The sequence below is a fragment of the Malassezia pachydermatis genome (genome assembly GCF_001278385.1).
Source record: "Malassezia pachydermatis strain CBS 1879 chromosome Unknown scaffold2, whole genome shotgun sequence".
Lineage (NCBI taxonomy): Eukaryota > Fungi > Basidiomycota > Malasseziomycetes > Malasseziales > Malasseziaceae > Malassezia > Malassezia pachydermatis.
In genome coordinates this window covers 881,632-909,079 of record NW_017253139.1, presented here as the reverse complement: position 1 = coordinate 909,079, position 27,448 = coordinate 881,632, and the positions used below count along the sequence as shown (strand labels likewise).

Here is a 27,448-nt window from a genome sequence, read left to right as displayed (position 1 = left end):
CTAGATGTCTACAAAAACATGCCTAGATCATGACGTGTGTAGTCGTTCCGTTCGTCTTGCGTCTCTGTGAGCGATGGATAAAATGCAACCAGGGCGTCCTGGGCGCCCACATAGTTGGTGTTGTACGTACGCACATACGCCTCGCGAACTTTGCGGGCGGGGTGGAACAGGCCCTGCAGGGTATGGTACAGAATCACGCCAGGGCCCAACGAGACACGCAACGCCTCGATCGCCTCCATCACTGCGTTAATCACATGTGGCGACGTCTCAAAGATGTTGGGCCACACCAGGTTGAGCAAGTGCTGCATACTGTCCTCCTTGCCCAGACCTGCCGTGCCCAGCGCTAAGTGCTTCACAATGCTGGCCGCCGTCTGCCGATGCACGACGTCGCGATCGGTAAACGCGTCATCCAGCAGCGTGATCACACTGTACACGTAATCCTTGCTCATTTCGCCAATGTACTCAAACACCCAGCTCAAGGCCTTCAGACAGCCATGCTTCACGTTCAAGTCTGGCGTACGGTACTCATTGAGGATCGCCGGCAAGCACGTAAAGGGGCCACACGTCTCGGCCACAATCGCAATCGCTACCGTCGAGCAGATACGACTCTGACGCTCCTGCACACGCAGATTCGTAAGCAGTACTTGCAGCACATCCTGCGGGCCAATCGCCTTGGCAATGTACCCAAAACTGTTCACCGCCGCACGCCGCACCGCCTTCTTATGCGCCTTCAGCAGGTCGAGCAGCTCAAAGCAGATACGCATCCACTCACGCGCACTCACAAACTCGGCGCCGCGATCGGCAATACGGCCAATCAGATTGATCGTCGCTTCTTGCACGCGCTCATGTCGGTTGCGCAGAATCGGTGTCATGCGTGGCAGCAAGTCCTTCACAGGCGGGTTCATCTGCGTCATACCCACGACATTCGCAATCGCGCCTTCAGCGGCAATAATGCTCGCCAGCGCCTCAGGAAACTCTTCACCGAGCTGCTCAAAAAGCACCACACCCAAATTCGACAGGAGCGCGTCCTCGCCACACTGCTTGATCACCACAGCGAGCTTCGTCGTGAGGTCGGCAGCTTGTTGACGAGTGCTTGCATTCTTGTTGTTTAGACGCCACAAAATCGTCGATACAATCTGCATCAAGTACGGCTTGATCCGCATGCCCAGCGCATTGGCAATGGTACCCACGCCGTCCAGCATGATGTGGTCTTCCACGGACTGTTCCTGGAATGCATAGATCATACCATCGACCAGCTGCAATTCCAGCCGATCATCAATGTCGGCAGTGCCTAGCGCAGCAACGACGCGCTGAATCGTATCCATCGCCATCTTACGGAACGGCTCACTCTCGTCCTTGAGCATATGCACAAGGCGGCCCACAATCTCGCTCACGCCGACCTTGTCCGCCAACGCCCGCGTCGTCTCCACGACCTCGCGGAAGTTGCGTCGATCCAGGGCCATGCGGCGCACCCAGAAATGCTTAAAGTATTCCGGTAGCATCTCGGCCTTGAGGAACGAGCCTGTCACGCCATCGGTCGCCGCACACTGCTTCACGACTTTGAGCACAATGCGCCGCATATCATCGTCAGCACTGGCAAACTCACGAATCAGCGTCGGCGTGACTTCCTTGACAAAGTACAGCGTAGAGTCCGAGTCCATAAGGGGGATAATGAACCCTATCGCTTTCAAGAATGCAGCCAGCCCACGCCCACGGTGGTGCCGAATCCCGAGCCACAGCGGCTTGAGCACATTCTCGAAGCTCTCAATACCGTACGGCGCCGAAGCTTCGGCGAGGGCCGACAAGGCCAGCGCCGTCATGGTCTTGACCTTCTGCTGCTCGTCTTCGAGGCCTTTCTCAATGCAGTCGACCAAGCTGCGCAAATGCGGGAGCACAGCACAGCCCATCAAAATCGCAATCTGCTGCACGACACGCACAGCCGTATGCCGCGCCTGCCAGCTCTTCTTCGAGCGGCAGACGGCCCGCAAGAACGGCAGAATCGCTGGAATGCCCAGCGCCGAAGCGACGACGGCCAGCGCACGTGCTGTCGTGTTGCGCACATACTCATCCGCATGGTCAATATCAGGGCGCATCGTACTGATCATATGCGCCAGTCCAGCCGCCTTGGCCAGGTTGCTGATGATCTCGCGGCCCTCAATACGCACATAGTAGTCTTCATCGATCAACAGTGGCTCAATGACCACTAGAATGCGGTGCACATACGGCCGCACCAACTCGTCCAGCTTGTACAGCACACGATCAATCACCTTGACGAGCAAATGCCGTTCCTGGTCTTCCAACGTACGTTCCATGAGCAACGGCAAAATCTTGTCAAACAGAGGCCCAGGCCCAAACGAGCGCGCTTGATCGGCAATCTGACGCAGCGCTTGCTTCCGCAGCTGCGGCGTACCATTCTTGATCTTGAGCAAGAGCCGCATAATCTCACGCTCTTTGGCCTCGGCACGAGACAAGCGCTCCTCTTCATCGTCCTCCTGCAGGACTTTTTCAAAGTATTTCTGGTCCTCCGGCTTCATAAACGCCAACTGACCCACGCCCGGCACATCTGTCGGCAGATCCGCCACAATATCGTCCGCCATCGCACCGAGCATTGAGGATTCAGGCATAGTAAACCCACTCTCAGCCTGCGCGTCATCCATGAGCTTGTGAGCGCCAGCGCGCACAGGCGCATAGTCTGGTGGCGGCTCTACAATCACGTAGCCTTCACTGGGTAGCAACGCATCCAACTCTGCATCGGACATGTATCGTACACGAGGATTACGAGGAGCCACCGTCTTGGCCGTGTCAGTCGCAGGCGCCTCGTCCCATCGTGAACGCTTGGGAGCATCACCGGCTTCCGCATCCGCAGGCACCTCGTCCCAACGCGAACGCCGACGTTTTGCCACACTCCCCGCGTCGTCGTCCGTCGTGGTCGTTGCCGCCGTGGTCGCCACATCGTCCGGCGCCACATCCCAGCGCCGCTTGCGTTCCGATCGTGCTGGCGCTGGTGGCGTCACATCACGTTCCTTCGAGGGCGCCCCATCGTCACGAGGCTCTTCACCCTGCGTTGCGCGTTCTTTCTCCTCGATCGCACGACGCACACGCTGCTCTTCTCGCTCAATGTTGGCACGCCGCATCGCTTCGCGGTAGCCCTCTTCCTCGTGGCCATCCGTCTCAGAGCCCTGTGCAAACGGATCACGGCGGCTCTCTGGCCCTGCATCGCGCTGGAAGCGACGGTTATGGTACTCCGACTGACGCGCAGCCACTTGGCGCTGCGCTACACGTTCTGCCAACGGGTCAAAGGAGTCGTCGGCAAACTCATGAAGAAGATGCTGCGGTGCTGAGAATGCATCGAGCGGGTTCACACGCCGTGGCGCATCGTCGCCGTCGTCATCGCCGTCGTTCTGCCCGACCGACATCGGCAAAGCGTCCACGTACGACGACTTTGACGCCCCTGATCCGTACACGTCTTTGTCACCCTGCTGACTTGCAAACCCTAGACCCCGTTTCGAAGCTTGGCGCGATGCCTGCAAGCGCTGGATTTCTTCCAGCTCTTGGCTCGACATGATCGATCGCCGTCGTAGGTGTGTCAATTCGCCTCACCACGCCGTTCGTCCCTACGCCGCGCGCGGACGAGCGACGAGTAATCACGTGACAATTCCGCTGGCTCTCTTTGCTACCGCTGTGGCGAGGCGAGCTGCGTTGAGCGATGGCGCCGCGAGCTCATGGCGGTGATAAGAAAGCCGATACCGAGCCGGCGAAGAAGAGCGCCGGCGGCGAGTACACGCTGCGCGATATTCTAGTAGGCGCCAAGCTCTTTGTCGAGAAGACCAACCCCGACAATGGCGACGTGGAGCAACGCCTAGCAGAAGTGCTCTCCATCCGGGAAAAGCGGCAGAACCGTTTGCATATGCTCCAGGAGATGCAGGAGCAGGGCAAAGATACCATTGAGGAGAGGGAACCCGAGCTGGATTTCTATGTTCACTACTGTGAATTCAACAAACGTCTTGACGAATGGGTCCCCTCCGCCAAGCTGGTCTTGTCGCGGGAGATGGAATGGCCCAAGCCGCCAGAGCCCGCTGCGACCAACAAGAATACCAAGCGCAAAGTCGTGCAGGGTACACCATCTGCTCAAGGCACGCCTGCCCCTGCTGACTCACCTGTGCTCGCCTCCTCGACCGACGACGTGAAAAAGGAGCCGAGCGACGACACGTTCAGCAAGGAGAAGGAAGTCGAGAAACTCCGTACCTCGGGCTCTATGACCCAGTGCTCCAGTGAGATTTCGCGTGTAAAGAATCTGAATATGCTTCAAATGGGGCGCCACCAAATCGAAGCGTGGTACTTTAGTCCCTATCCAATGGAGTATGCGTACATTGATTGTCTATACCTGTGCGAAATGTGTCTTTCGTACTTTCCTTCGGAATTCCAGCTGAACCGACACCGCCGCAAGTGTACGCTCCTCCATCCGCCAGGCAACGAAATCTACCGATGCGAGGACATTAGCTTCTTTGAAATTGATGGGCGCCGCCAAAAGACGTGGTGCCGTAACTTGTGTCTACTGAGCAAATGTTTCCTGGACCACAAGACACTGTACTATGATGTGGACCCCTTCTTATACTATGTCATGTGTCAACGCGACAACACAGGCTGCCATTTGATCGGCTACTTCTCCAAGGAGAAGGAAAGTGCCGAAGGCTACAATGTGGCGTGTATTCTCACCCTGCCGCAGCACCAACGCAGTGGCTTTGGTCGTTTGCTCATTGAGTTTTCCTACGAACTCTCCAAACGTGAGAACAAGTTGGGAAGCCCCGAGAAGCCTCTATCGGATTTGGGTTTGCTAGGCTACCGCGCCTACTGGTCCGAAACCATCGTCGATTTGCTGCTCAAGACCGAGGATGAAATTAGCATTGACGATATCGCGACCAAGACCTCCATTCTGCATGCGGATGTGCTCCAGACGTGCCAGGCGCTGAATATGCTCAAGCAGTACCAAGGCAAGCATTACTTGGTCCTCTCGGACGCCATCATCGAGAAGCATGAGCGACAGATGAAAAAGAAACGGCGGCGTATCCACGCCGAGCATTTGAATTGGAAGCCGCCTGTATTTACGCGTGATCAACTTCGGTTTGGTTGGTAGGTTGTATTTTAGTAGCATGTAATGTCAGGGCCTCAGCCCACTGCGCCAGGACCGGCGGAGGGAACAGCAGACGCGCTTCCCATACATCCAGCACAGCACGTACTTCGCGTTGGATCCTGTCAGCTTTGATGCGGCCAGGAAATGCATGAATGACCTCGCCAAAGTGGTGCAGGATCCTAGGCAGCCATGCCGTGAAGGTTTCGCGGTACCGCCATGCATGTGGCACAGGCGCATCACTATTGCATAGAATGTCGGAGAGCACATACAGTCGTGCGAGTTTGCGAGCCACTGGCGTAGATGGCTGCATCAGCGAATGCGCCAACATCTCACTGACCGCGTCAGCCCACGTCGCATGGTCCAAGGCAAACATCATACATCGTGCAATGCGTTCGCGACGCATAGTAAGGCTACGCAGCATGGCACGGAAACGCCGTGCAGCTAGAGGACCCAGTGTAGATGTAGCCGTCATGCGCCCCTGCTCTGTCTCAGAAAGCTCCTCCGAATCCGTGGAGTACAGAGACGCGTAGCCCTCGTCGTCAAAATCGGTGGACTGGCTAGGGCTCGGAGGACGTGGATGCGTGCCGCGGTGCTGGACACGCCATGATGAACGTGCATGGCGCTGCGGCTGGGTGGACGCTTCGTCGGTGGTCCTAGGTCGATGTACAGGGGCCATGGGATTGCGTGGTTTCGTGGGCTGCGCGTCCGTTGTCAGCCACGACGGCATAGTATGGGTCATACGTGGCTTGGACGTACGTGGTGGCCAAGCTACCTCGCTTTCCTCATCGTCTAGGGCACTAGAGACATGCGGCGCAGGGCGCTTCGTGGGAGCCTGCTCGCACCCCTCCATCGCGATGACGCATGGACGTCGACGTTGTACGTTCGCAAGTGGAGGTTCGTCCCACAGAAGATCTATTAGTTGCACTGGCAGTCGATTCAAGGTGGCCTACGGCACTAGAAAAGCTCTCGGAATATGGGCTCTTACGCATCGCCCGCCAGTGGGCGATTCTCCATCGGGAGCCGAACGTAAGAGGCCAGACAACGCAAGTTTTTTGTGGAGACAGATCCTGTCATCCTAAGGGGTGAAAAAGAGAACGCCCTCCGACAGTGAGACGTTTAGTCCCAGCTCGAGGTGGCCTGGGCAGCGCCAGTGTCGGCAGCCCAGTCCTGCGCAGCGTCAGCGCTCCAGTCGACCTGCTCGCTACCAGCAGCGAGGTTGGCAGCGACCGACGGGTTCACGCCACCGGCACCGGCGCCCTCGATAGCAAAGTCAGGCTCCTCGATGTGCAGAGCGTTGGCGTGGTGGACGTTGGCAGCGTGCTTGGCAGCAGCAGCCTCGGCCTGCTCACGCTCAATCTCCTCAGGGTCGCGGTAGAAGAACATGTCGACCATGACGTTCCAGCCGTTCGGAGTGCGCGGGACGATGCCACGGAGACGCAGGAACTCACGGCAGAGGAGCCACCAGAGGAGACCGATCGAGTGACGGCTCTTGTTGTTACCCGGGATGGCAATGTCGACGTGGCGCAGAGGAGCGTCAGTGTCGCAGAGCGCAATCACGGGGATGTTCACGTAGGCCGACTCACGGATGGCCTGGTGGTCCACACGCGGGTCCGTCACCACGATCACACGCGGCTCCTTGAACGAGCGGGTGATGTAGTTGGTGAACGAACCAGGGGTGAAGCGACCAGCAATGGCGGTAGCGCCCGTGTTGGCGGCGAACTTGAGCACGGCACGGTGGCCGTAGGTGCGGCTCGAGATCACACAGATGTCGGCCGGGTTCTCAATCGCAGCAAGGACACGGGCAGCGAGTACGAGCTTCTCCCAGGTCTTGCCGAGGTTGATCAGGTGGATACCGTCGGCACGGCGCTTGTGCACGTACGGCAGCATGGCCTTCTCACAGTTCTTGGTACCGATGTGAGTCTGGGCGGCCAGAAGGAGGCTAATGTCCTCGGGCGTCGGGTTCAGAACGGCAGGGTGCTTCGAAGCCATGGTGATACTATTCAAGATGAGCCACAGCGAGGCGACGTACCTCCAGAAAAATGTGCGTGTGAAGAAAGAGCCCTGCGGCGTGCGCGCGCGGCGTCCTTCGTTCGCAGCGCTGCTCCCTGGGCATGGCCTGGTCGGCCGAAAAAATATACTTGGTCACGTGGAATATAGATCTGCACCCCCCTAGCGGACCGCGTGCGTGGGAGAGAGGCGCTGCGGCGAAGAAGCCCTTGGGCGATTTTCCCACCAGTGCGCTGGACTCGTAGTTTCCACTACTTCCTCAACGAATACAAGGTACGCATCGCAGAGCCTCGCGTACCGAGGCCCCTCTTGGAAAGTTCATTCACTAACACTCATAGCAAGATGGCTGAGCGTGGACGTGGTGGTTTTGGACGTGACCGCGGTCGTGGCCGCGGTCGTCGCGGTGCCCGCAAGGACGAGAAGGAGGAGTGGGGTATGTATTCGCCATGATACCACGACTAACGCATACAGTCCCTGTGACTTCGCTGGGTCGTCTCGTCAAGGACGGCAAGATCAAGTCGATGGAGGAGATTTACCTGTTCTCGCTCCCCATCAAGGAGTACCAGATTGTTGACATGCTCCTGCCCAAGCTCACTGACGAGGTGATGAAAATCACGCCTGTGCAGAAGCAGACTCGTGCCGGTCAGCGCACCCGTTTCAAGGCCTTTGTGGCCATCGGTGACTCGGACGGCCACCTGGGTCTTGGTGTCAAGTGCGCCAAGGAAGTGGCTACCGCCATCCGCGGTGCCATTGTCATGGCCAAGCTCTCGATCATCCCTGTCCGCCGTGGTTACTGGGGTAGCGCTCTTGGTAAGCCGCACACTGTGCCCACCAAGGTCTCGGGTAAGACGGCCTCGGTTATGTGCCGTCTCGTGCCTGCTCCCCGCGGTACCGGTATCGTTGCCGCGCCGGCGCCGAAGCGCCTTCTCCAGCTTGCTGGTATCGAGGATGTGTACACCCAGTCGAAGGGTCAGACTGCCACTATGGGTAACTTCCTGAAGGCCACCTTTGAGGCCGTCTCGAAGACCTACGTTGTGCTTACCCCCGACCTCTGGCAGGAGGTGCCTGTTCCGGCCACCCCATACGTGGAGCACGCCACGCACCTTGCCCGTGCCGGCAAGAAGCTTCACTAAATGCCACGCCCTCGTTGTGGATGGGTGTGAGTAGCTAGGTAGCCTCTAGCCCCAAAATTGCATATTGCTTTGATGCCTATATACGATCTATGTACGCGCCGTCTGTAGCAGGAGAGCGAAGCGAGAAGCGTCTTGGCCTGCTCTATCACGTGATGTGTCCAGCGGTTGCCGGCTTGACCCGTGGCGGTCCGCCAGCGCGCCAGCCTCCTCGCTGCGCCCCTCTTTTGGACGACGACAATGTTTGCCCGTGCCTTCTCGCAGCAGACCAAGGCGGCCCGCGCTATGCGCGTGGCTGGCCAGCAGGTGCGCCACAGCTCGAACCTGCCGATCCCGCCGAAGATCGCTACCCCGAAGAGCGTCTCGAGCCCCAGCGGCAGCAACACCGACGCTGTGGTGAGCTTCTACAAGGCCCTCCCGAAGGGCTCGGAGCCGGAGAAGCGCGCTACTGGTATCAAGGCCAAGTACTTTGACGGCAAGAACGCGAGCGGTAAGCCGCTTGTGTGGACCATTGCTGGTCTCATGCTGTTCGGTTACACGCTCGAGTACAACGGTCACCTGAGTATGTATTGCGATACGGCTAACATGTGCAGAGCACCACAAGAACGCGCACCACTAAGTGCTAGTAGTGTGGTGATGATGAGATGGTGACGCATAGCTTGACAATGTGACCATAAGCATATCAAAGGAATTATGGCTAGTGGGCCTCGATGTGTGCAAGGCCATGGACGTCCGTGGTGTAGGCCTGCGTACGCAGCCAACCTCAGCTACGCACGGTAGGCCTCTGGCGATGAGAGGGCATGGCCACGGGGCTGTCCTACGCAGGCACAGCGACGTTCCAGCCTAGGATCGGCTCACTCACGCAGCTGGCTGACGTGCTACATAGGGTGTGTGTGTGTGAGTATCAGAGGTCCCATGATGGCCCTCAACGGCATAGCAGGTAGAGCGCGCGCAGGGCGCCAGTCACTTTCGTGGCCAAGGTCCGCTGCGAGCGTGAGGCGACCGCGCCTAGTCCGACCCCCGCGGCCGCCGAGTGTGGAGGCGAACGTCCACCATGTTCGACTATGCATGGCCGGCGAGCAGTGCGGTATCGTGGACGCAGCTTACGCTGACCGATACGTACCAAGCCGAGGTCGGGCATACGACCCAGCTGCGGGCAGCTGTAGAATCGATGCTAGCGCGGGGCGTTCAGGCGCCATTGCCTGTCGTCCAGGTACGTACGATGGTGTGCACTGACGTCGACTCCCACAGGCCGTGAGTGAGTACCTTCCGTATCTGGTCGGCTTGGCGTACTGCATTGAGCATGATACTGTGCTACTTCGGCAAGAGCCGGAGAGTACATGGCGCTCGATTCTCGCGCCGCAAAACAAGGTCGTGGTACGTGGCATCGACGGCGAGCAAGGTTGTCTGTATACCCTCTATGCCATAGCCCTGTGCAACGAGGCCAAGACCATGGTCGATGCGCTGGGCATGTACGAGTGTGATGCGAGCTATACGACGCAGGAACGGCGTGGCCGGGACGAGCGGCTGAAAGTAGCGACGGATATGCTCTGCCGCGCCAGTGGAGTATGGGACGCGATCGCGACGTCGCACTTGCCTGCATACCAAGCCCATGCATCGACGGCCAGTGCGCCTGAACTCAATGCAGAAGGCGCTCAAGGTATGGCAAAGTACGTATCCATGCTGCCTGACACAGACTCGCGCTGGGCGATGCGCATGCGCTGGCCATCCGCAAACTCAAAGCGCCTGCCAAAGGGCGCGCGACCGATCTCGGCACGGCCGGCCCTCCGCTGCCCGCCGACCATCCTTCCGCGTCGCTGCTGGCGAAATTGCATCTACATACCTCTCATCTCTACGACCAGGCACATGCCCTCGTCACACAGAGCCTCGGCATGGAAGCCAAGACGCCCATCGCGAAAATCAAAGCGTACCTGCATACCCTGCGCCTGGACTCCAGCAGCCGTGGCGACGGTGTAGGCGCCTGGCTGCGCTATGCGCATACCGAGGCGGTGTGGCACAAGTGCCTTGCATTCAAGTGGCTCGGCATTGATGCCGGCGAGCATGCACACAATATCGGCTGGGGCATTGCGTACCTCACGTTGGCCCTTCATACCCTCGCGCAGATCATGCCGAGCGATACCAGTGCGAAACTACGACGGACGAAGGACTCGTACGATTGGTACGTGCATGAGCACGCCAGCATCAAGCGGTGGCTCACGGCGTACCAACGCACCAACGAGGCGGTGGCCTTTCAGCGCATCCCCACCGCCGACGAAGTGCAGCTGTACATGTCGGAAGGACGCGCGGCGCTGGCGCCGAAAACGTTCACGCTGACGCCCGCCTTTGGTAGGCAGCCGTCGACTGTGACGACGATGTCGACAACGTCAACAACGTCAACGACGACCGACACGCCACGGACCTATGCCGGCGCCGATGCCTACTACTAGCGGAAAAACGTGTCGATGGTCGGCTGCGCAGCACGGCGGCGTTCGCGACGAGACGGCGGCGCCACCGACGACTGCAGGCAGGCATCGATATGCGCATTGATCTGTGCGAGCTTCGCAGCGTGAGACACACGCTGGGCCTCGCCGCAGATCGGGCACTCAAACGAGGAAAGGGCATGCCAGTCGTCGTCGTTCGTCCGCGACGTCGGCGTACGTAGCCACGTCGCCAAGACGCCCGTGCGCGCAGCGCGTGTGTCCATGAGCGACGACACACGAACGCCTAGCAGGCGCAACGTAAGGGAGCCGGGAAACGACTGGCGTTCCTGTTCCAATAGGGTATACACGGTATCGTACAACTCGTCAAACGTGGCGGCGCCCCGCGGCACCGCTTTCGCGCGTGTAAACCGCTCAAACGTATCGTGCTTGCCGACGAGCGTCACCGTACGTCCACGGAACTCGAGCCGACGTAGATCACGCGCGACCTGCTCACACGCCTGGCGCAGACGGGCATGGAGCTGGGCGGGGTCGGACGTCGGCGCAAACGTCGATTCGCGGCCGACCGATTTGCGTTCGTCGCGCGTCGGCTGCGTCACGCGCGTCGGGCCCAAGCCCAGCGTCGCGGCCAAGAGCGTTCGGAAGGCGTCCAGGCACACACTCAGCTCAGCACGTCGCGTCCACAAATCCGCACACGTCGTGACCTGCATCGCGGCCAGGACGCGTTCCGTCACGACGCCAATGCCAGGCACTTGGCGTACGGCCAGCGGCCGCACAAACGCAAGGACGGCATCGCGGTCAGGCGCCACCTCGCACACGCCATTGGGCTTCGCCCGATCACTCGCGATCTTGGCGAGAAGCAGGTTCGGCGCGATGCCGACACTTACCGTAAGCCCGGTGGCCTGCTCGACATCGGCACGAAGCTGCTCGGCGACTGCGCGAGGCGTGCTGTGGTGCGTACGTAGGTACGGCGTGATGTCCAAGTACGCCTCGTCCCAGCTGCGCGAGTACAAACGGGCATCGTAGGTACGCAAGACACGCATCACCGCCTCGCTCGCTTGGCGGTACGCATCGAAATGCGATGGGACGACAATCAACGTAGGACACAACGCACGCGCCACGAACTCGGCCATGCCCGACCGCACACCGTGCCGCCGTGCCTCGTAGCTCGCGGTGAGCAGGACCCCATGACCGACGGCAAAGCACTGGCCCCGCAACGAAGGCTGCCGCTGCAATTCCACCGCAGCGTAAAACATATCCATATCGCAGTGCAGAAAGGTGCGTGAGAGCGTCCGATCGCATTCCAGATCGGCGGCCATGCGATCCACATGGCGCACAATGGCCTCTTTCTGGGCCGCCGACGCGGCTGTCCAACGCTCGTCGCGTTTGCGTAGCAGGTGTGCGATGCGTCGCGATACAGCTTCATGCTTGCGTTTCTGGTTTTCGTAGAACGAGGAGCCCACAGATACGTCGTGAATGCTGGAATGTCAGGTCCCATCCACCTACATTTGCTCGATCCGCGCCCCCGCCTCAACACAGGCCTTGTGGCTCGACGCTGCGCGATGTCAGTTCGTGCGCCACTGTACATACGCCCTGCCATACGCCGAAAAAAACTCGCTTCATCGTCCCAGTCCGGGCCCCCTGAGCGCTCTGACGCCTCGTCCTGCATCGCCGTATCGTGCATCCATGCTACGGCGTCCTCGTCGTCCGGGTCGGCTGCGCCGCCCACAGCGTCGGGGGCGAAGGCGGCCTGCCTGCCTGCTGACACACCTCCACTTGCAGATACCCTGGGCCTCGGTGACGACTACGTGGGGAAAGGAGGCACGACATTACCCCACCACCACCGCTCTTTGACAACGCACAGCATCGAACGGCTGCATGTCTGACGACTCGTCCGGCGCCTCTTCCATGCAGCCGCCGCCCCTGGGGCATGCACGCCATGCCTCTATCTCCAGTGGCCGCCGACCCAAACTCGAGTGGGCTCCGCTCACGCCACGCCCAGCTCGCGTTAGTTTCTCATACAGCGACAGCGCCGTGGCCATGCCGGCCATCGCCATCTCGGAATCGAATAGCGAGGGCGATGCGACGCAGAGCGCAGAACAGCGCTCAGAACGTATGCAAACACGTCGAATTCGGCAATGGATCGCGCGTGTGAGCGAGGCGACAGCGACGACGTCCACGTCCTTCGAGACCGAGTCGTCGTCCACATCCAGCAGTAGCGATGGCCTAGGCAACGCGGCCGCCACAGCAACCCGCCCCTCCCCCCTCGTGCGTCGCGCTACCAGCACACGCCGCTTGCTCAAGGCACCTGCACGACCGGCCACGCGCGGCCGCATCTCGCTCGTCTCTCCACCCCTGATTCCCCGCGTGGTGGACCGCTTGTCGGATCGCTTACGAACCCATGTACCCACCGTTCTATGGCAATTGGCCTACGATCGACTGGTCCGGCCATGGACGACGACGACCGACGACGCCGGCGCCTGGATCCTGGGCGAATACTTTGGCCCTGCCTGCGACACACCCACGCCGAAAGACGATGCGTCGTCGCATGCCTGGCATGACGAGATGGACATGGCGATTTCCAAGCTGATTTGGTGTACCTACCGCAGCCACTTTACGCCAATTGCTCGTACAGGATCCATTGGCGACGAAGAAGCAAATGCCAAGACCATTGCGGTAGCCACCGAGGCCTTGTATGCCCGCGATCCGCCCCCCGGCGCCGCGGCGCATGATACCCCTACGACATCGCCGGCCGCTACGTCCACCACCCCCCCTCAAGATACCCCCACGACGACATCGCCTTGGACACTCCCCCCCTCGCACCTCCTAGACAACACCACAGCCGTGCACCAGTGGATTGTGGAGCAGCTCGACAAGTGCGGCTGGCAGCTGCCAGCGGCTTGGCGGCCAGGTGTAGACCACACGCCCCTGCTACTCAATGCAAGCCTCGTGCAGTCGACACTGGATACAGTACGTCATCATACCACCTTAGCAGGCCTGCCTGGCGTATGGAACTGTGTGCATGCCCTGTACGCCGGCGCACTGTCACTGACGCAGCCTGCTGCGGGCCTCACCACCGATGCAGGATGGGGCTGCATGCTTCGGTCTACGCAGTCGCTCGTGGCCAACGCCCTCGTGCGAGCGCATGGCGGACGACAAGGGTGTAGCGACGCACAGCTGGTGCGCATAACCTCCTGGTTCCTTGACGATCCCAGCAGTGAGTGCGCTTGTAGTCTGCACCGCCTCGTCGCTCACGGCGTGCAAATGGACCAGCCTGTGGGCACTTGGTACGGCCCTAGCATCGCGGCTGCCGCCGTGACGCGGTGCCTCCACGCGTACGAACCCTGTGGCCTCGGTGTGGCGACGACCAATGACGGCCTGATTTACGTGGATCAGGTGACGCAAGCCTCCATGGCGCCAGGCACGGAGCAGCCTTGGACACGCCCCGTCCTCGTCCTTGCAGCGCAGCGCCTCGGCCTGGGCTCGGTCCCTGCGTCGTACCAGCATGCGCTGAAGCAGCTGTTCACGCTCCCACAGATGATCGGGATCGCAGGCGGACGGCCTAGCGCTTCCCTCTACTTTGTCGGCGTGCAGCAGGATCAGCTGCTGTACCTCGATCCACACCAGGTGCGTCCGAGTGTCCCATTCCGGCACCCACCCCCGACGCTGCTGCACTCGCCGCTGCGTGAGCACCAAGCGCTGCTCGATGCATGGTACACACGGGCGTACTCCAGCGAAGAGCTGGCAACCTTCCACACGCCGCAGCTACAGTCCATGCCTCTGAGTGCGATGGATCCCAGCGTGTTGTTGGGCTTTGTCTGCATGAATGCCGAGGACCTGGCCGACCTGCAGATCCGCGCGACCCAGTTGGAAGCGCCTTTGTTTGATGTGGCTATGCACAAACCTATGTATGAGTCGAAGGAGCCATTGCCGGAAGCTCACAACAAAAACGAGAAATCCAAGAACAGCCAAAATGACAACGATGATGACAAGAGCAGTACCAGCGATGGATGGACCGTCGCCTCATAGAAATATGTACGCATCGTAATGAGACGTAAATGGGTAGATATACGTCATACAACACTTATTGCTGCTTGCATTCCTGCGGGTCCTGACGGGCCGGCGCCGCCGCACCGTCCTCGTCGTCGTCGTCGTCGTCGTCGTCGTACTCGTCATCGTCGTCGTCGTCAAACGCATCCTCATCCTCCCAGTCAGGCTGCTCATACCGCAACGCCTTGCCAGTGAAAAAGTCAATCGCATGAGGAATGATGCGGTCCTTGAGATCCTCTCCAATCTGGTAGTCCAGCTCAAGACGCTCCTCCAGCGAGTCGAGCTCCTCGTCGTCCGCGTCATCATCGTCACGCGGCGGCACAGGCGGCGAGAAGAAGTTGAAGAACGAGTCAGTCGGCACCAGGCGCTTCACTGTACGCGTCTCGTTCGTGTTCTTGTTGCGCTGCTTCTTGGTCTCGACGCGGTGCGTCAAGTTGCACTCGGGCGACTTCCAAGCGATCTCTACACCCTCCGCGTGGTCATACACAAGATCACCAGAGAAGCCCACCTCGTCCTGGTAAAAGTACGTCTTGGTCAGCACCTCGTTGCTGAAGAACTCGTTGTTCTTCGCGTCAAACACAAAGTCCAGCTGGAAGCCCTGCTGCGCCTGGCCCGGCGCCGCATTCTGGTGCGCATCCAGGTAGCGCAGACGCACATCAATCAAGTGGCGCAACGCCTCCTCGTCACGCTCTGTGATCAGCTCCGAGAGCGCTACATGGTTCTTCAGCGTAGTAAGCCAGAATTCAGGAATACCCTTCGGCGCATCCGTCTTGATCGAGATGTTCGCCAGCGACTTTTTCGCGCGTGGCTCCTCGTCCTCCTCGTCCTCCTCATCCTCCTCATCTTCGTCGTCTTCGTCTTCGTCCAGCGAGTCAGCATTCTCACCCGCCTCAACTTCGGCTGCAGTAGGCTCCAGTTCACCGAGAACGATCTTTTGACGGCGCTCGTACAGAGGCTTGTAACGCTCCGAGAACTTCTTCTCCAGCGCCAGAATCTCACGCTGGTACTCTGCCTCCAGCTTCTGGTGCTCGACATTGAGGCCCTTCAGACCTTCCACACGACGACGCACCTCCTCAGGGAGCGACTCAATGTAGCCAGATGACAGCCCCACCAAGCTCGAGAGGCGGTTCTGGATCAGACCAGTCAGTGCAGCATTGGGGAGTGCAGCAGCCACGTTGGCCGCCGTCTCATCCTCTTCTCCGATTGTGCCTACTGTGGGGAGAGCCAGCGCCTCACGTTGAAGGGGTGCTGTGTTCAGTGGCGTGTTTTGCGGCGTCGGTGCCGTAAGATCTGAGTCTTTTTTCCTGCTTGTTAGCCTGCTCTACCATGTAGAATGCATGGGCACGAGGCCCATACAGCCTACACCACACACGTACTTGCCGATATCCATCGTAGCAGTATGAAAAGGCACAGGTGGGGAAAACGGCGCTAAAAAATCCAGCGTTGCGGGCAGCCACTGAGCGCACCCGCCGCACGACCCAGCGCGTGTGCTTGCGTGGCTTGAGTGGCTGGCCACGCCCCTCAGCGCGTCACGTTGCCTGGTCCCCGTGCGCACGTGGATGTGGTTGCGAAGCGGATCCACATGGTCCTTGTAGGCCCCACGCTTAAGCCACACTGCAACACGCCGTCTGTCACGTCCATTCGCTCGCTCGCTCGCAAGAGTGTGTGTGACTAGGCGAACGAGCCAGACTTTGCACGAGGGGTAGGCATGCAGGCCCCTGACGAAGAAGAGATGGCAGCCGTGTGCCGCGAAGTAGATGCACTGCTTCAGCATGACGGCACAAGTCTCGGCATGCACCACGTCGAGCAGGCACAAGCACACATCTATACGCGTCTTACGCAGCATCGCCAAGATACCCAGGCCCTAGCGGCACAGGCGGCGCAACATAAGCCTGATTTGCACGCACACGAAGCCAAGGCACTCCTTTCTTCGCTCTCCGAACTCGAAGAGCATGCAGCGCGTGCCGAGCATAGCGTCGGCGAGATTACCGCTGAAATCCGGTGGCTGGATATGGCGAAACGCAATGTGAGTCAATCCATCGTGACGCTACGTCGTCTTCAGATGCTAGGTGCGTCATCCTACACTAACAATGACAGTAAGCAGCACCTTCCAGCTCGAGCAGGTATGCGAAGACCAACAGTACCGCGAGGCTGCATCGACCTTGCAAGCGCTGCAAGCGCTCCTCGCGTACTTTGAGCCGTTCGGTCACGTCCCCGCCATGGCCCAGCAACGTACACAGATCGAGGCCCTGCGTGCCAAGCTGCAGCGTATGGCCATGGAAGAGTACGAAAAGGCCTTCCAACAGCAGGCTCGTGTACGTATCGACGCCAACGAGTCGTCCTTGCCGGACGTCGCACTGGTGGTCGATGCGCTGGGCGGCGATGTGACACACGCCTTGCTGGACTGGTATTGCACACGCCAGCTGCGTGAATACCGACGAGTGTTCCGTGCGGCGGATGAAGCTGGTCAGCTCGATAATGTCGCGCGGCGATACGCTTGGGTCCGTCGATTGTTACGCACCTATACCTCCGAGCATGCGCCTGCTTTCTTACCGCAGTGGCACGTGGAACACCGACTGCTAGCGTTGTTTGCAGATATTACGTTCGACGACCTGAAGAGCGTGCTCGTACGTGAGCAACCGCGCCTCGATGTCGATACATTGCTGCAGGCGTTGCATGTCACCAACGAATTTGAGGCGTACGTCGAGAAGCAATACCATACCTCGCTTGCAGCCCTTTGCCATGGCCGCGCCCTGTCGTCGGCCTTCACACCGTACCTCGGCGTGTTTGTCGATGCGCAGGACAAGGTCCTGGCCGAAAAAATGTCGCAGTGGGCCGCCTCTGCCACGCAAGCACAAACAGCGGACACGAGCAGATCAGCGCAGGCCGAGCAGGAGGAACCGATGCATGTCTTGCTTTCGTCCACCGACTTGATTGCGTATTACCGCCAAACACTCGAGCGCTGTGCCCAACTTGGCCCTCAGGCGCCTTTGACGGCCCTGGCCCATGTCTACGCGAAATGGCTACGGCGCTACGCGTCCGATGTTCTAATGCCAGCCTTGCAAAGCCGAGATGCCTTGTACCTATGTACCGTCCTGAATACCGCCGATTACTGTGCTACGACATGCACGCAGTTGGCCGAGCGAGTCACAGAGAAGATCCGCGCAGCAGATGCCCAGGCAGCGCCGTTCTTGCTCGATACCGAGCGTGATGCGTTCCTCGGCGCCTTGGCCACCGCCTTGCAGAGCCTTGTGCGTGCCCTGCACCTAGCCTTGGACCCGGCATTCTTGGCCCTTGCTAAGCCAGACACACCATGGACGCAGCGCGATCACGTCGACGAAAAGAGTCCATGGATCGACTTGCTTGCCAGCGGCCTAGAACGGATCGGCGTCCTGGTTCGTCACCATGTGGAAAACAAGCGGTATGTTCGTTCGTGGTGCGATAAGGCCGTGGTCTTGGTGACGACACGCTTAGCACAGACGCTGGTCCGTCTGCGCCCCATTCGCCGGATCGTGGCGCAGCAACTGCAGGCGGATGTACAACATGTACGTGACCTTCTTCTAGACTTGCCGCATTTCGATGCGCCAAGCGTCACAGGCACATGGGGCAGTGGGAGTGGCGCAGCGGCGCCGACGCCCACGTCCACTGCGTCGTCCGCTCAGTCGGCCTACCGCCGCCATGTTGATAAGGCTCTGACACGCATTGCCCCGTGGCTGCCAGTCCTGGCGACGCCTCCAGAGCCACGTGCGTGGGTCGACGCGTACCGCCAACATGTCGGGGATCAATCACTGACCAATTTCCAAAAGCTTCTCGACTTACACGTATGTACCTAGACAACGAACTGACTCGCAGGGTATGCGCCGCGTGGACCAGAATCCAATGGTCGAGGAGTTCTTAGCAGCCATTGATCGCGCACCCGATGCCCTTCCTACCTCGTCGCCCCTGTCGTCCTTACAACTTGACCCCAATGCCGAGGTATATGCGATGCCAGAATGGGGAAGCGAGCGCAAGGACGATACGCCCGAATCAAGTGCAACGCCCTCGCGACCTGGCACACCGTCGTCTGCGGTGACGGGCGCGATGGCCTCTGCAGCCTCTCTTTCTTTGCCAGACTGGAAGCGATTCGGGTCAATGTTTGGTGTCGCATTAGGCCAGCGCCGTCCATAGCTATGAAAAAGAAGGGTATTATACAGAGCGTGCAAGACGCGCAATCGTCGCAGGAGGCAGGGTACCACAGAGCGCTACGCGCCGATGCAACGTGGTGGGGTTGGTATCCGCATCTTCCTCTTCTTCTTTTGGTGACGAAAACGCATGGGCTTCGCTGGCTTTTGTGGCAGCTTCCAAGATGCGTCCGATGGCAATGGCGTGCTCGGGGGACGCTGTGCGCACCCATACCAGACCATTGGCACCGATCGCCGCCTCAAACGAAAAGTGCTTGGCCACCTGGCCGAGCAGTGGATGCTGTGGGCGAAGTAAGCTGTGGGTAAGTGAGGTAGGGACCTGCCACACCATCGCTACGTCTGGCGTCTTGGCCTGCAATTCGCCCATGCCGTCCGCTTTGCCAGTCACTGCATCGATGCAGCTAAGCTCTGGCTCTGTCCATGGCTCAGCGCTAACGACACGTGCGTATACCAGTGCGCCGATCTCTAGATTGGGCCGGTTGCGCCGTGTGGCGCCCTCGAACGCCAGCACAGGCAACGTTGCGGCTTGAGCAGAAAAAAGTGTCACCGTATATGATTCCATCCCGCGGTTTGTCACCTGGCCGATTACACGATCGCCAGTTTGCGGTACGTATCGACGTGCACCGCCTTCCACATACCAGCCGTGGATTTGGGTGGTGGACTGCGAGCCTTCGGCGCGTGAACGTTGGCGCATCTGTAAGTGACCCAGCGCGCCACTGCGGATACTCGTCAGCGATGCTGGTGCCTGTGATGCATTGGGCGTAGGCAGCAAACTTGGCCCCAGCTTGATCTCATTCTGTGACGGCGCCGCGTCGGCTACCACGTCGCCAGGAAGTACCACGACCATCGTCGATGCAATCGAGCCACGTTGCGCGGAAAATAGACCGTTTTTTTGGCAGTCGGGCTGGATGTGGAGGTGTGGGCCGCGAAGAGAGCTCTTTCTTACCTTTTTGCCTCTTCACCAAGCAACACGTGTAGGAGAGCCACTTGAGGGACATACACTTTAGGGTCCCACGTTGGGCCCAATGCACACACGCAATGCACACATGAGCCCATTGTCAGCGTACGTATCGTCAGGGGCCAGCGGAAAGGATGTACACAACCAATACAACTTATCCACATTATCCGAGCTAGGGCATTGATGACTATATGTCGCTGATCCGCTTCGCCCCTTCTACTACATTTTTATGGGTGCCTACTAACACACTCAGCTTGTACGCTCGATAAGTAGATGTCCATAACTGCATTTCGTCCTCACTACCATCGCCCTTCGATTTCCAACCAACGCGAGGAGACTCGCTGCGCTGGACCGCCCGTCCACATCACGTGATGGACCCACGTGGCTCCACGGCGTCTCACCGACCGACCTGCTGAACGGCTCCTTTCACCGCTCGACGTAGAATGAGTGCTATTCTCCGCCGCAACCTCCTGGCCACACGGCCTACCATGGCGCGCGCCATGTCGACTAGCATGCGCACTCTGAAGAGCGAAGCGCCTGCTGTTGCTAACGCGTCGGCCTCGCAGAAGCGTGATCTTGTGGCCGAGCAGGTGGACCGTATTGGCAACCCTGCGCCCGTGTCGATCGTAAGCGACGCCCCTAGTACGTATGTCTCCTACTAACCACGTCTACAGATTCTCTCCACCAGCGTACTGTGCGCATTTACCAGCCCGCGAAGCCCGCCACGTCGTCGGGCAAGGCTGGTACCAAGGACTGGCGCGTGGACTTTGACATTCTCCAAGGCTCTGGCCGCTGGGAGAGCCCGCTCATGGGCTGGGCCTCGACGGCTGACCACCAGCAGGCGCTTTCTATGAAGTTTGACTCGGCAGAGGATGCCATTCACTTCTGTGAGAAGCAGGGTTGGGACTTCTTTGTCCAGGAGCCCAACAAGGCTCGTATCCCTCCGAAGAGCTACGCGACCAACTTCAAGTACAGCCCAGAGAAGCTGCGTCTCTACCAAACGAAGTAAAGTCATAGTTGTCTTGTCCCCAAGACTACTTTGTGATGCCCCACGCTCCTGCTCACGCCCCCCTTACCCCCTTGGCGTATCCGCGTATCATAGACACGTAGCGATTGCATGCCAGGACTCTGTGCGATAAGGCCTTGGGGTGGTGTGTCCTGTATGTTTCCTACCGACGCCATTCGCCTGACGCACTTTCCTCCACTCGCTTCGGACGACCGTCGCGTGCGATGGTCAAGTACGGACAGCTGGTGGTACGTACGCGTGGTGAATTGACACCCAGATTGGACCGCCTGGCGCAGGCAAAACGACGTACTGGTACGTATGCGCGCTAGCTTATGCGTCCGCAGCCATGGCATGTACCAGGTACGTGATCAAGGTAGCGGCTCACCATTGAAGTTTCTCACAGCGCTGGAACGCGGTGTACACATCGTAAATCTGGACCCGGCCAATGACACTGTACCATATCCATGCGACATTTCTCTGTCTGAGTTAATATCTGTCCGCGATGTGATGGCCGAGCTGGACTTGGGCCCGAATGGCGCCATGCTGTATTGTATGGAGTACTTGGAACACAACTTTGACTGGCTGGAAGAGCGCCTAGCGCGCTTAGAGCATGACTATGTGCTATTTGATATTCCAGGTCAAGTAGAGCTAACGACGAATCACCCGAGCTTGAAGCGCATTCTTGAGCGACTGCAGAAGCAGGAGTGGCGCGTACGTAGCATGAATGACTGACGACAGCTGGTGGCCGTGCATTTGTCAGATGCGACGCACCTCGTTGATCCATCGCGGTACATTGCGCTTCTTCTCTTGGCACTACGCGCGATGCTCATGCTCGAGCTGCCCCACATCAATGTGCTCAGCAAGATGGATTTGCTAGACGAGGAACAGCAAGAAAGTCTACGTATGTCATTCTCTGCGCCTTACCACCAGCGTTCTCTCTGGACTATTATACCGAAGTACAAGACTTGCACTACTTGACAGACTATCTCGGTGAGACACAGCCGCGCCTCGCCCGCATGTGTGAAGTGCTCGGCGAGGTCGTCGAGGACTTTGGCCTCGTCTCCTTCGAGACCTTAGCGGTGGAGGACAAGGCGTCCATGCTGCATATAGTGGAGGTGCTTGATCGCGCCATTGGCTATGTAGCGGAGGGAGCCGCATAAAATATTATGCATGCCAGCCTGAGTTTATGCAAGGCGCTTGCACTAGCCTCAGAAGCATGGCAGCTCTGTCACGATCTCCTTGGTGTGGTGTGGTGCGGCTTTTTGCTCTTTCTCTCGCCGTGATGCTCCTCCCAGTGCGGTGGCGTTGGTGCATCCTAGCATGCGTTGCGCCGCTGGCGGTGTACGCGGCGTGGGAGCCTGCCCAGATGCCCGTTCTTGCGTTGATTCCCACGAACATTTCTGATACCTGCACGACACTGCTCACGCAGTTGAATGATGACCATGTCTTCCAGTCATGCACACAACCTCTGATTGAGGCTACTTCCGCGTTTGCGAACCAGACTGTCAGTGGCAATGCTACAGGTGTACTGTCCCATACACTGGACGATCTCTGTGCGACAAACCATGGCTGCGATCGTCCTCTTGTGCAGCAATTTATCTCGCAGTTCTGGGACTCGTGCAGCGATGAGCTAGAGTCGCGTGACCCAGATGTGACGCAGCTGTACGACTACCTGTACATTTTCAATCCCTTCCGTGATGCTATCTGCACCAAGGACGAGCATAACCAGTACTGCTTGGCATCGATGGGCACAGGCATGTCGACCCAGGCGGACATGGAGCTGACACAGCTGTATCGCCGCTCGTTCCTACCGGAGGATGTGCCCAATGACCCATACAGCGATGCCTACTGGGACTATATTCTTCCGACCATTCCACGCAGCAGTACCAAGCACGCTACGGCCAATACGACGGTCCTGGCTGCGAGCATGCCAGACGTAAATCAACTGCCTGATCTGTCCCCCCAGCAGCTCTTCTTCTTCCTCTCGAATACCACAAACAAGGCCCAGCTGTGTACACGCTGCAGTCAGAGTATCCTGGCGTCGTACATTGCCTTTGAAATGGCCTCGCCCTATGCTCTTGGCATCGAAAGCTCTCCTGTACTGCAGTCACAGCAGTCGATATACGATCATGCACGCAAAACCTGTGGCGACAGCTTTGTGCAGCAGCTCAACCAGGAGGCAGGCGTGCAAGCGTTCTCAGAGCCGGCTTCGTCAGCGCTGCACCTTCATGCGCCGTATATCCCTATCATGACCGTCGCCGTTGTTCTCTCGGCGTGGCTAAGTGCCTAGTGCCCTGTATAGTTCCTACATAGATGATCCTTTTTTTTTTTTTGCTTGCTGACCTGCCTCCCACGAGGAGCGCCAGCGCTATCAGACCCTCATCCCGTCACATGACTGTGTCTTACGAGCGGCCGGTTGGCGACGTCGCGGACGACCGTGCCGTTGCGGCAGCTGCGCCGTCGGGCAGTGCCGTGGCGTCGGTGCCTGGCATCGGCACCCCGCCTCCTCCTTGGGGCGGCGGCTGCGAGGCTCGCTGCGACGAGGGCGAGGGAGCGTTGGACGTGGGTGTAGATAGGCCGACAAAGCGTGACATGGCAGCCGCGCCAGGCTCCGGCGCTGGGCCGGTGGCGCCTTGACCCACAGGCGCGAGGGGCGACGGCGTATGCAGCGACGTACTGGGCATCTGTGCCTGCGCTTGTGCCTGTGCCTGTGCCTGTGCCTGCGCCTGGCGCTGCTGCTGCTGTGCTTGCGCTTGCTTGTACAGCTGGATAGCAAGGCCGTTGATTTGTTCCTGACTCAGGTGCGACGCTGCCAACGTAATGGCCAATTGCTGCTGCAGTGCATGCAAATTGGGCGGCGCAGAGGCCGCTGCCATGGCCGGTGAGCCGGTCGGTCGAACGTTGGGCGACAATCCGGCGGAGCTCACGGCCGCAGGGGGGAACGGCATCCCTGGGGCCGCCGTCGTCGTCGTGGAGCCTGCCGGCGCATTCATCACTGGCGACGAGGACGCACGACCTGCTTCCGTGGGCGTGCCAAAGTTCACAGGCGAGGGCCGGCCATCCATGGGCGTCGTCGCGGTGCGATTCAAACGTAGCGCTTGCGCTTGAGGGGACGACGCCGCAATCACAATCGGCTGCGGAGGTCGAGCGCCTGCATTGCCCGTCGCTGCGGCCGCTGCTGCCGCCGCGGCTGAGACCGACGATGGCGCGCCAGGGACCCCATTCTTCATACCTGCCACGGCAGCGGCAAACGCCTGGTTGTCTAGGCCATAGTACGGCTGCCCTGGCTGGCCTGCACGCATGTACGGCATGGACCCTGCGCCGGCCGCCGCTAGCAACGCCGGGTTGTGCTTCGCAGCGTTCTGACTTGCGGTAAGGGCCGCCAAGTATTGCTGTGTCTGCGCTGGCGAGGGCGAGGCTTGGACGGGTGTCGGTGGCCGTGGCAGCGATGCAGCTGCTGTGCGTGGCGTGCCGTTGGTCGGCGTTGACGATGAGGACGCACCGTTGGTGGCCGCGGCGGCGGCGGCGGCGGCGGCAGCCGCTTTGCGCTGCTCGTCGGTCGGAAGAAACGGTGAAGGCATCGATGCTGTGCCAGGAGCTGCGCCGCCTTGAGACAGCGACAAACGTTGCAGTAGCTGTTGTTGTTGTTGTTGTTGTTGCTGTTGTTGCTGCTGCTGCTGCTGCTGTTGTGGCTGCTGCTGTGGTTGTGGCTGCTGTGGCTGTGGCTGCTGTGGTGGCGTGGACGATGCCGCGGGCTGGCCTGTCGACGACGGGGGCGGCGCTGGCTGTGCCGACGTGGGCGCTGAGGGCGCGCCGGAGGGCTGCTGTGGCTGCTGCTGCTGTTGCTGCTGCTGCTGCTGTTGCTGCACAAAGGCGAATTGCGCGGCTCGTTGCTGCTCGAAAAACTGCCGAATCGCCACTTGATCTCGCTCCGCTTTGAGCATGCTCAGGGCTTGCGGCGTCGGCGTGGCCATGGCATTCACCTGCGTATGCGTATCATTGGCCGAGACAGCTCGCTTCGTCGTCGCACTTGCCGCGGCCGCGGCCGTGGCCGCTTGCCGCTGCGCTTGCTCGCGCCGCTTCGCACATTTGCGCATGACATCCAGCAAGTGCTGCCGATGCGGCTTCTTCCCGTCTTTTGCGACGGGGCGCTGTTCTCGCTGCTCGTCCGCGAGCCACTTGCATCGCTCATAGCAGTCCCAGGCTGTGCGTCGCTCTGTCGGCAAGACCCAGCGAGCTGAATTAAACACATCGGCAATGAGCGACCAATGTTCCGCATACTGCTTGGCCAGCGCCTGGACAAACGCATCGTCATCCGCACTCCACAGCAGCTGCTGGACACGTTCTTCCGGCCGCGCTGGGGGCACAGGTGGGCCTGTCTGCGGCGCATGCTCCCGTGGCGCCTTGCCGGCCTTGCGTGCAAACAGCACAGAGCCTGCAGGGACCGACCATGGCGACGACGACGACGATGATGATGACGACTCTGTCACGCCCAAGTACTTGTCGACCCAGTCGGCAGCCAACGTCCATTCGTTCATGCTGTGCCATTGGTGCTGCGATCGGTGGTTGGCAGGGTCCAACGTACTGACCAACACAGGCTTCGCATCCAGCAGGCGCGATACTTGCACGAGCCGCGACGGCGCCGCACTGGTATCGTCGCGCCGTTTCTGGTGCACGGGATCCTCCGCTGCATGTGGCGGCGCATACTGCGGCAGCTCCGGGAACAGCTTGCCAAAGTCCAGCTCTGCCGCATCGACACTGGCTGACGGTGACGAGGTAGCATCGATGGTCGTCCCTTCTGCCTTGGCCGCCGTGCTCACCAGCTGCGCCACCGCCTCGTTCGTCTGTGGATCCAGCTGCTCGACCAAGGCCTGCGACGATACCATGGTCGTCGTCGCATCCAGGCTAAAGATCGGCGCCCGAACCGCTGTAATGAGCGCCAGTGGCATCTTGCTACTCAGCGTCACGTCCTTGTCCGCCTCGGCCCGCATTGGCGTATCCAGAGGCTCCGCCTCCGTGTCCGGCACACTGAGCGTCGGCTCCGGCGGAGGGGCGACCTCCTCTTCACCCTCGGCGTCCGCTTCTGCCTCGGCCTCGGCCTCTGCTTCTGCCTCGGCGTCCGCTGCTGCCGCTGCTGCAGGTTTCGGCGCAGGCTTCGCCTCCGCCTCAGGTTCTGGCACCTGCGCCGGCTTGGCCGCTGCGCCGGCCACATCCACAGCCTCGTGGGAGGCGGTCATCTCGACGTCCTCAGTAGGCATAGGCGGGCGTGGAGTTGGCTCCACCTCGTCCACTTCCATGGCTTTGGCCTCTGCCGGGCGCTTGCGTGGTACACACAGCGCACGTCGTTCGGCAGGCGACGAGCGATGCCACTGCGCAATTTGGTGCGCAAACTCGTAAGCCAAGGCGAGTTTCCATTTGCGCTCTTCTCGGTAGTCCGTTTGCAGCCATCGCATTTCTTCCAGCATATAGTCCCAATGCGTTTTCCGCTCGACGGGGCCTTTGATCCGTTTCGGCTGCCGGAAACTCCATTGGCCCTGCTGCTTCAGTTCGTCAATGCGCATCATTGCCTTGACGAACTTTTGCTCTGTAAATGCCACCTTCCAGTCGCGCGTAAGTAGACACTTGTTCGCTTTGCGCACCAATCCCGCACTGGAACTCGCTCGGGCCCGGATCGCCCACCGCCCCAGATCGGGCGCAGTAGGCATGTTTTTCAGGTGGCCCTTGCTGCCTGCTGCCGGCCGCTGCGCGGTACGACGTGTGCGATTGTGCATGGAGCCACCGCCTGTGCCGATCCCTGTCATACGCCGCGTAGGGTCAGGCGGCAGCGGCCGAAGCGACGAAGCATACGTTACCGACAAGGGATTCGGTGCCAACGCCTGCAATGTCAGCGGCGGTAGCGGATTCGGCAGCGTCTGCTCGTATTCCACAGGGTGGGGCATGGGCGACGGCGGGAGTTGGATGCTCGCGCGCGACGAAGGGGCCGCTGTCGTCGCATGACTGGCCGCCGACGCAGTCGGCGGTCGTGACGACGCGGCTTTGGTCGGCGCAGGCATTGACGTACGATCGGCATGTTCGCTGGACGAAGGTCGCGAGGCTGCAGCGCGCTGTGCACTCTCCTTGTGCGCCTCGAGCCCTTGCTGAGCACGGTCTCGTAGTGTCTGTGTAGCACTCTGCATCCGCTCGGCGATCGCATCGTGGGCCGACGTGTCGGCGGGGCCCGCCCAGGCCTCGAGCGCAGCATCCGTATCTTCCAACTGTGGGACCCCACTCGGTGGCGTACCGGCCGCCTGGACATCCGACTCGATCGAGCGCAGAAGAAAAAGCAACTGCCGTGCTTTGAGTCGGTACTCTTGTGCGCGTGTACTGCTGTGAGTCATCATCTCTACCTACCTCTGCTCGGCGTCCCACGCCTGCTGCTTCGCATCACGTAGCTTGTCCAGCGTCCACTTGCTGGAGGAAGCGGCCATGGTGTTCGCTGGCACGCACGTGGGTATCTCCGCCATGGACGACAACCGGGGGACGTGGATGTGGACAGAGACGACGAGCG

At 59.9% G+C, this 27,448-nt stretch overlaps 16 protein-coding genes across 16 annotated transcripts; 9 read left to right on the top strand and 7 right to left on the bottom strand.

The window, feature by feature from the left end:
* Positions 1 to 8: 8 nt before the first annotated feature.
* Malapachy_2514 (splicing factor 3b subunit 1) lies at positions 9 to 3,563 on the bottom strand (the record flags this gene model as incomplete). Its single annotated transcript, XM_018137003.1, has 1 exon — positions 9 to 3,563. One exon carries the CDS (start codon positions 3,561 to 3,563, stop codon positions 9 to 11), a length of 3,555 nt encoding a protein of 1,184 aa, XP_017993389.1.
* Positions 3,564 to 3,706: 143 nt separating this feature from the next.
* Malapachy_2534 (histone acetyltransferase esa1) lies at positions 3,707 to 5,134 on the top strand (the record flags this gene model as incomplete). The annotated part of the gene is made up of 1 exon (XM_018137023.1): positions 3,707 to 5,134. The coding sequence occupies one exon, from the start codon at positions 3,707 to 3,709 to the stop codon at positions 5,132 to 5,134; it is 1,428 nt and encodes a 475-aa protein (XP_017992792.1).
* Positions 5,135 to 5,166: 32 nt separating this feature from the next.
* Positions 5,167 to 5,981, bottom strand: Malapachy_2556 (U2 snRNP-associated protein; the record flags this gene model as incomplete). Its single annotated transcript, XM_018137045.1, has 3 exons — positions 5,167 to 5,174; positions 5,207 to 5,370; positions 5,401 to 5,981. 3 exons carry the CDS (start codon positions 5,979 to 5,981, stop codon positions 5,167 to 5,169), a joined length of 753 nt encoding a protein of 250 aa, XP_017993160.1.
* Positions 5,982 to 6,247: 266 nt separating this feature from the next.
* Malapachy_2516 (40s ribosomal protein s0) lies at positions 6,248 to 7,120 on the bottom strand (the record flags this gene model as incomplete). Its single annotated transcript, XM_018137005.1, has 1 exon — positions 6,248 to 7,120. One exon carries the CDS (start codon positions 7,118 to 7,120, stop codon positions 6,248 to 6,250), a length of 873 nt encoding a protein of 290 aa, XP_017993391.1.
* Positions 7,121 to 7,480: 360 nt separating this feature from the next.
* On the top strand, positions 7,481 to 8,271 carry Malapachy_2539 (40s ribosomal protein s2; the record flags this gene model as incomplete). Its single annotated transcript, XM_018137028.1, has 2 exons — positions 7,481 to 7,571; positions 7,610 to 8,271. The coding sequence occupies 2 exons, from the start codon at positions 7,481 to 7,483 to the stop codon at positions 8,269 to 8,271; spliced, it is 753 nt and encodes a 250-aa protein (XP_017992783.1).
* Positions 8,272 to 8,508: 237 nt separating this feature from the next.
* Positions 8,509 to 8,887, top strand: Malapachy_2548 (hypothetical protein; the record flags this gene model as incomplete). The annotated part of the gene is made up of 2 exons (XM_018137037.1): positions 8,509 to 8,830; positions 8,862 to 8,887. 2 exons carry the CDS (start codon positions 8,509 to 8,511, stop codon positions 8,885 to 8,887), a joined length of 348 nt encoding a protein of 115 aa, XP_017993110.1.
* Positions 8,888 to 9,322: 435 nt separating this feature from the next.
* Positions 9,323 to 10,715, top strand: Malapachy_2567 (hypothetical protein; the record flags this gene model as incomplete). Its single annotated transcript, XM_018137056.1, has 3 exons — positions 9,323 to 9,481; positions 9,520 to 9,938; positions 9,965 to 10,715. 3 exons carry the CDS (start codon positions 9,323 to 9,325, stop codon positions 10,713 to 10,715), a joined length of 1,329 nt encoding a protein of 442 aa, XP_017993219.1.
* Positions 10,712 to 12,390, bottom strand: Malapachy_2552 (ims-domain-containing protein; the record flags this gene model as incomplete). Its single annotated transcript, XM_018137041.1, has 3 exons — positions 10,712 to 12,185; positions 12,213 to 12,261; positions 12,297 to 12,390. The coding sequence occupies 3 exons, from the start codon at positions 12,388 to 12,390 to the stop codon at positions 10,712 to 10,714; spliced, it is 1,617 nt and encodes a 538-aa protein (XP_017993164.1).
* Positions 12,391 to 12,584: 194 nt separating this feature from the next.
* Malapachy_2564 (hypothetical protein) lies at positions 12,585 to 14,735 on the top strand (the record flags this gene model as incomplete). Its single annotated transcript, XM_018137053.1, has 1 exon — positions 12,585 to 14,735. The coding sequence occupies one exon, from the start codon at positions 12,585 to 12,587 to the stop codon at positions 14,733 to 14,735; it is 2,151 nt and encodes a 716-aa protein (XP_017993216.1).
* A 55-nt stretch (positions 14,736 to 14,790) lies between these two features.
* On the bottom strand, positions 14,791 to 16,146 carry Malapachy_2469 (nucleosome assembly protein; the record flags this gene model as incomplete). Its single annotated transcript, XM_018136958.1, has 2 exons — positions 14,791 to 16,060; positions 16,133 to 16,146. 2 exons carry the CDS (start codon positions 16,144 to 16,146, stop codon positions 14,791 to 14,793), a joined length of 1,284 nt encoding a protein of 427 aa, XP_017992939.1.
* A 192-nt stretch (positions 16,147 to 16,338) lies between these two features.
* On the top strand, positions 16,339 to 18,923 carry Malapachy_2483 (hypothetical protein; the record flags this gene model as incomplete). Its single annotated transcript, XM_018136972.1, is given in 4 exon segments — positions 16,339 to 16,419; positions 16,432 to 16,825; positions 16,854 to 18,577; positions 18,609 to 18,923. 4 exon segments carry the CDS (start codon positions 16,339 to 16,341, stop codon positions 18,921 to 18,923), a joined length of 2,514 nt encoding a protein of 837 aa, XP_017992919.1.
* Positions 18,924 to 18,941: 18 nt separating this feature from the next.
* On the bottom strand, positions 18,942 to 19,784 carry Malapachy_2497 (exosome complex exonuclease rrp40; the record flags this gene model as incomplete). The annotated part of the gene is made up of 1 exon (XM_018136986.1): positions 18,942 to 19,784. One exon carries the CDS (start codon positions 19,782 to 19,784, stop codon positions 18,942 to 18,944), a length of 843 nt encoding a protein of 280 aa, XP_017992879.1.
* Positions 19,785 to 20,383: 599 nt separating this feature from the next.
* Positions 20,384 to 20,904, top strand: Malapachy_2490 (nadh dehydrogenase fe-s protein 4; the record flags this gene model as incomplete). Its single annotated transcript, XM_018136979.1, has 2 exons — positions 20,384 to 20,537; positions 20,570 to 20,904. The coding sequence occupies 2 exons, from the start codon at positions 20,384 to 20,386 to the stop codon at positions 20,902 to 20,904; spliced, it is 489 nt and encodes a 162-aa protein (XP_017992880.1).
* A 221-nt stretch (positions 20,905 to 21,125) lies between these two features.
* Malapachy_2484 (hypothetical protein) lies at positions 21,126 to 22,061 on the top strand (the record flags this gene model as incomplete). The annotated part of the gene is made up of 6 exons (XM_018136973.1): positions 21,126 to 21,149; positions 21,179 to 21,213; positions 21,246 to 21,261; positions 21,295 to 21,612; positions 21,640 to 21,802; positions 21,832 to 22,061. The coding sequence occupies 6 exons, from the start codon at positions 21,126 to 21,128 to the stop codon at positions 22,059 to 22,061; spliced, it is 786 nt and encodes a 261-aa protein (XP_017992926.1).
* A 122-nt stretch (positions 22,062 to 22,183) lies between these two features.
* Malapachy_2510 (hypothetical protein) lies at positions 22,184 to 23,191 on the top strand (the record flags this gene model as incomplete). Its single annotated transcript, XM_018136999.1, has 1 exon — positions 22,184 to 23,191. One exon carries the CDS (start codon positions 22,184 to 22,186, stop codon positions 23,189 to 23,191), a length of 1,008 nt encoding a protein of 335 aa, XP_017993385.1.
* A 112-nt stretch (positions 23,192 to 23,303) lies between these two features.
* Malapachy_2491 (hypothetical protein) lies at positions 23,304 to 27,368 on the bottom strand (the record flags this gene model as incomplete). Its single annotated transcript, XM_018136980.1, has 2 exons — positions 23,304 to 27,264; positions 27,292 to 27,368. The coding sequence occupies 2 exons, from the start codon at positions 27,366 to 27,368 to the stop codon at positions 23,304 to 23,306; spliced, it is 4,038 nt and encodes a 1,345-aa protein (XP_017992881.1).
* Between the last annotated feature and the right edge of the window lie 80 nt (positions 27,369 to 27,448).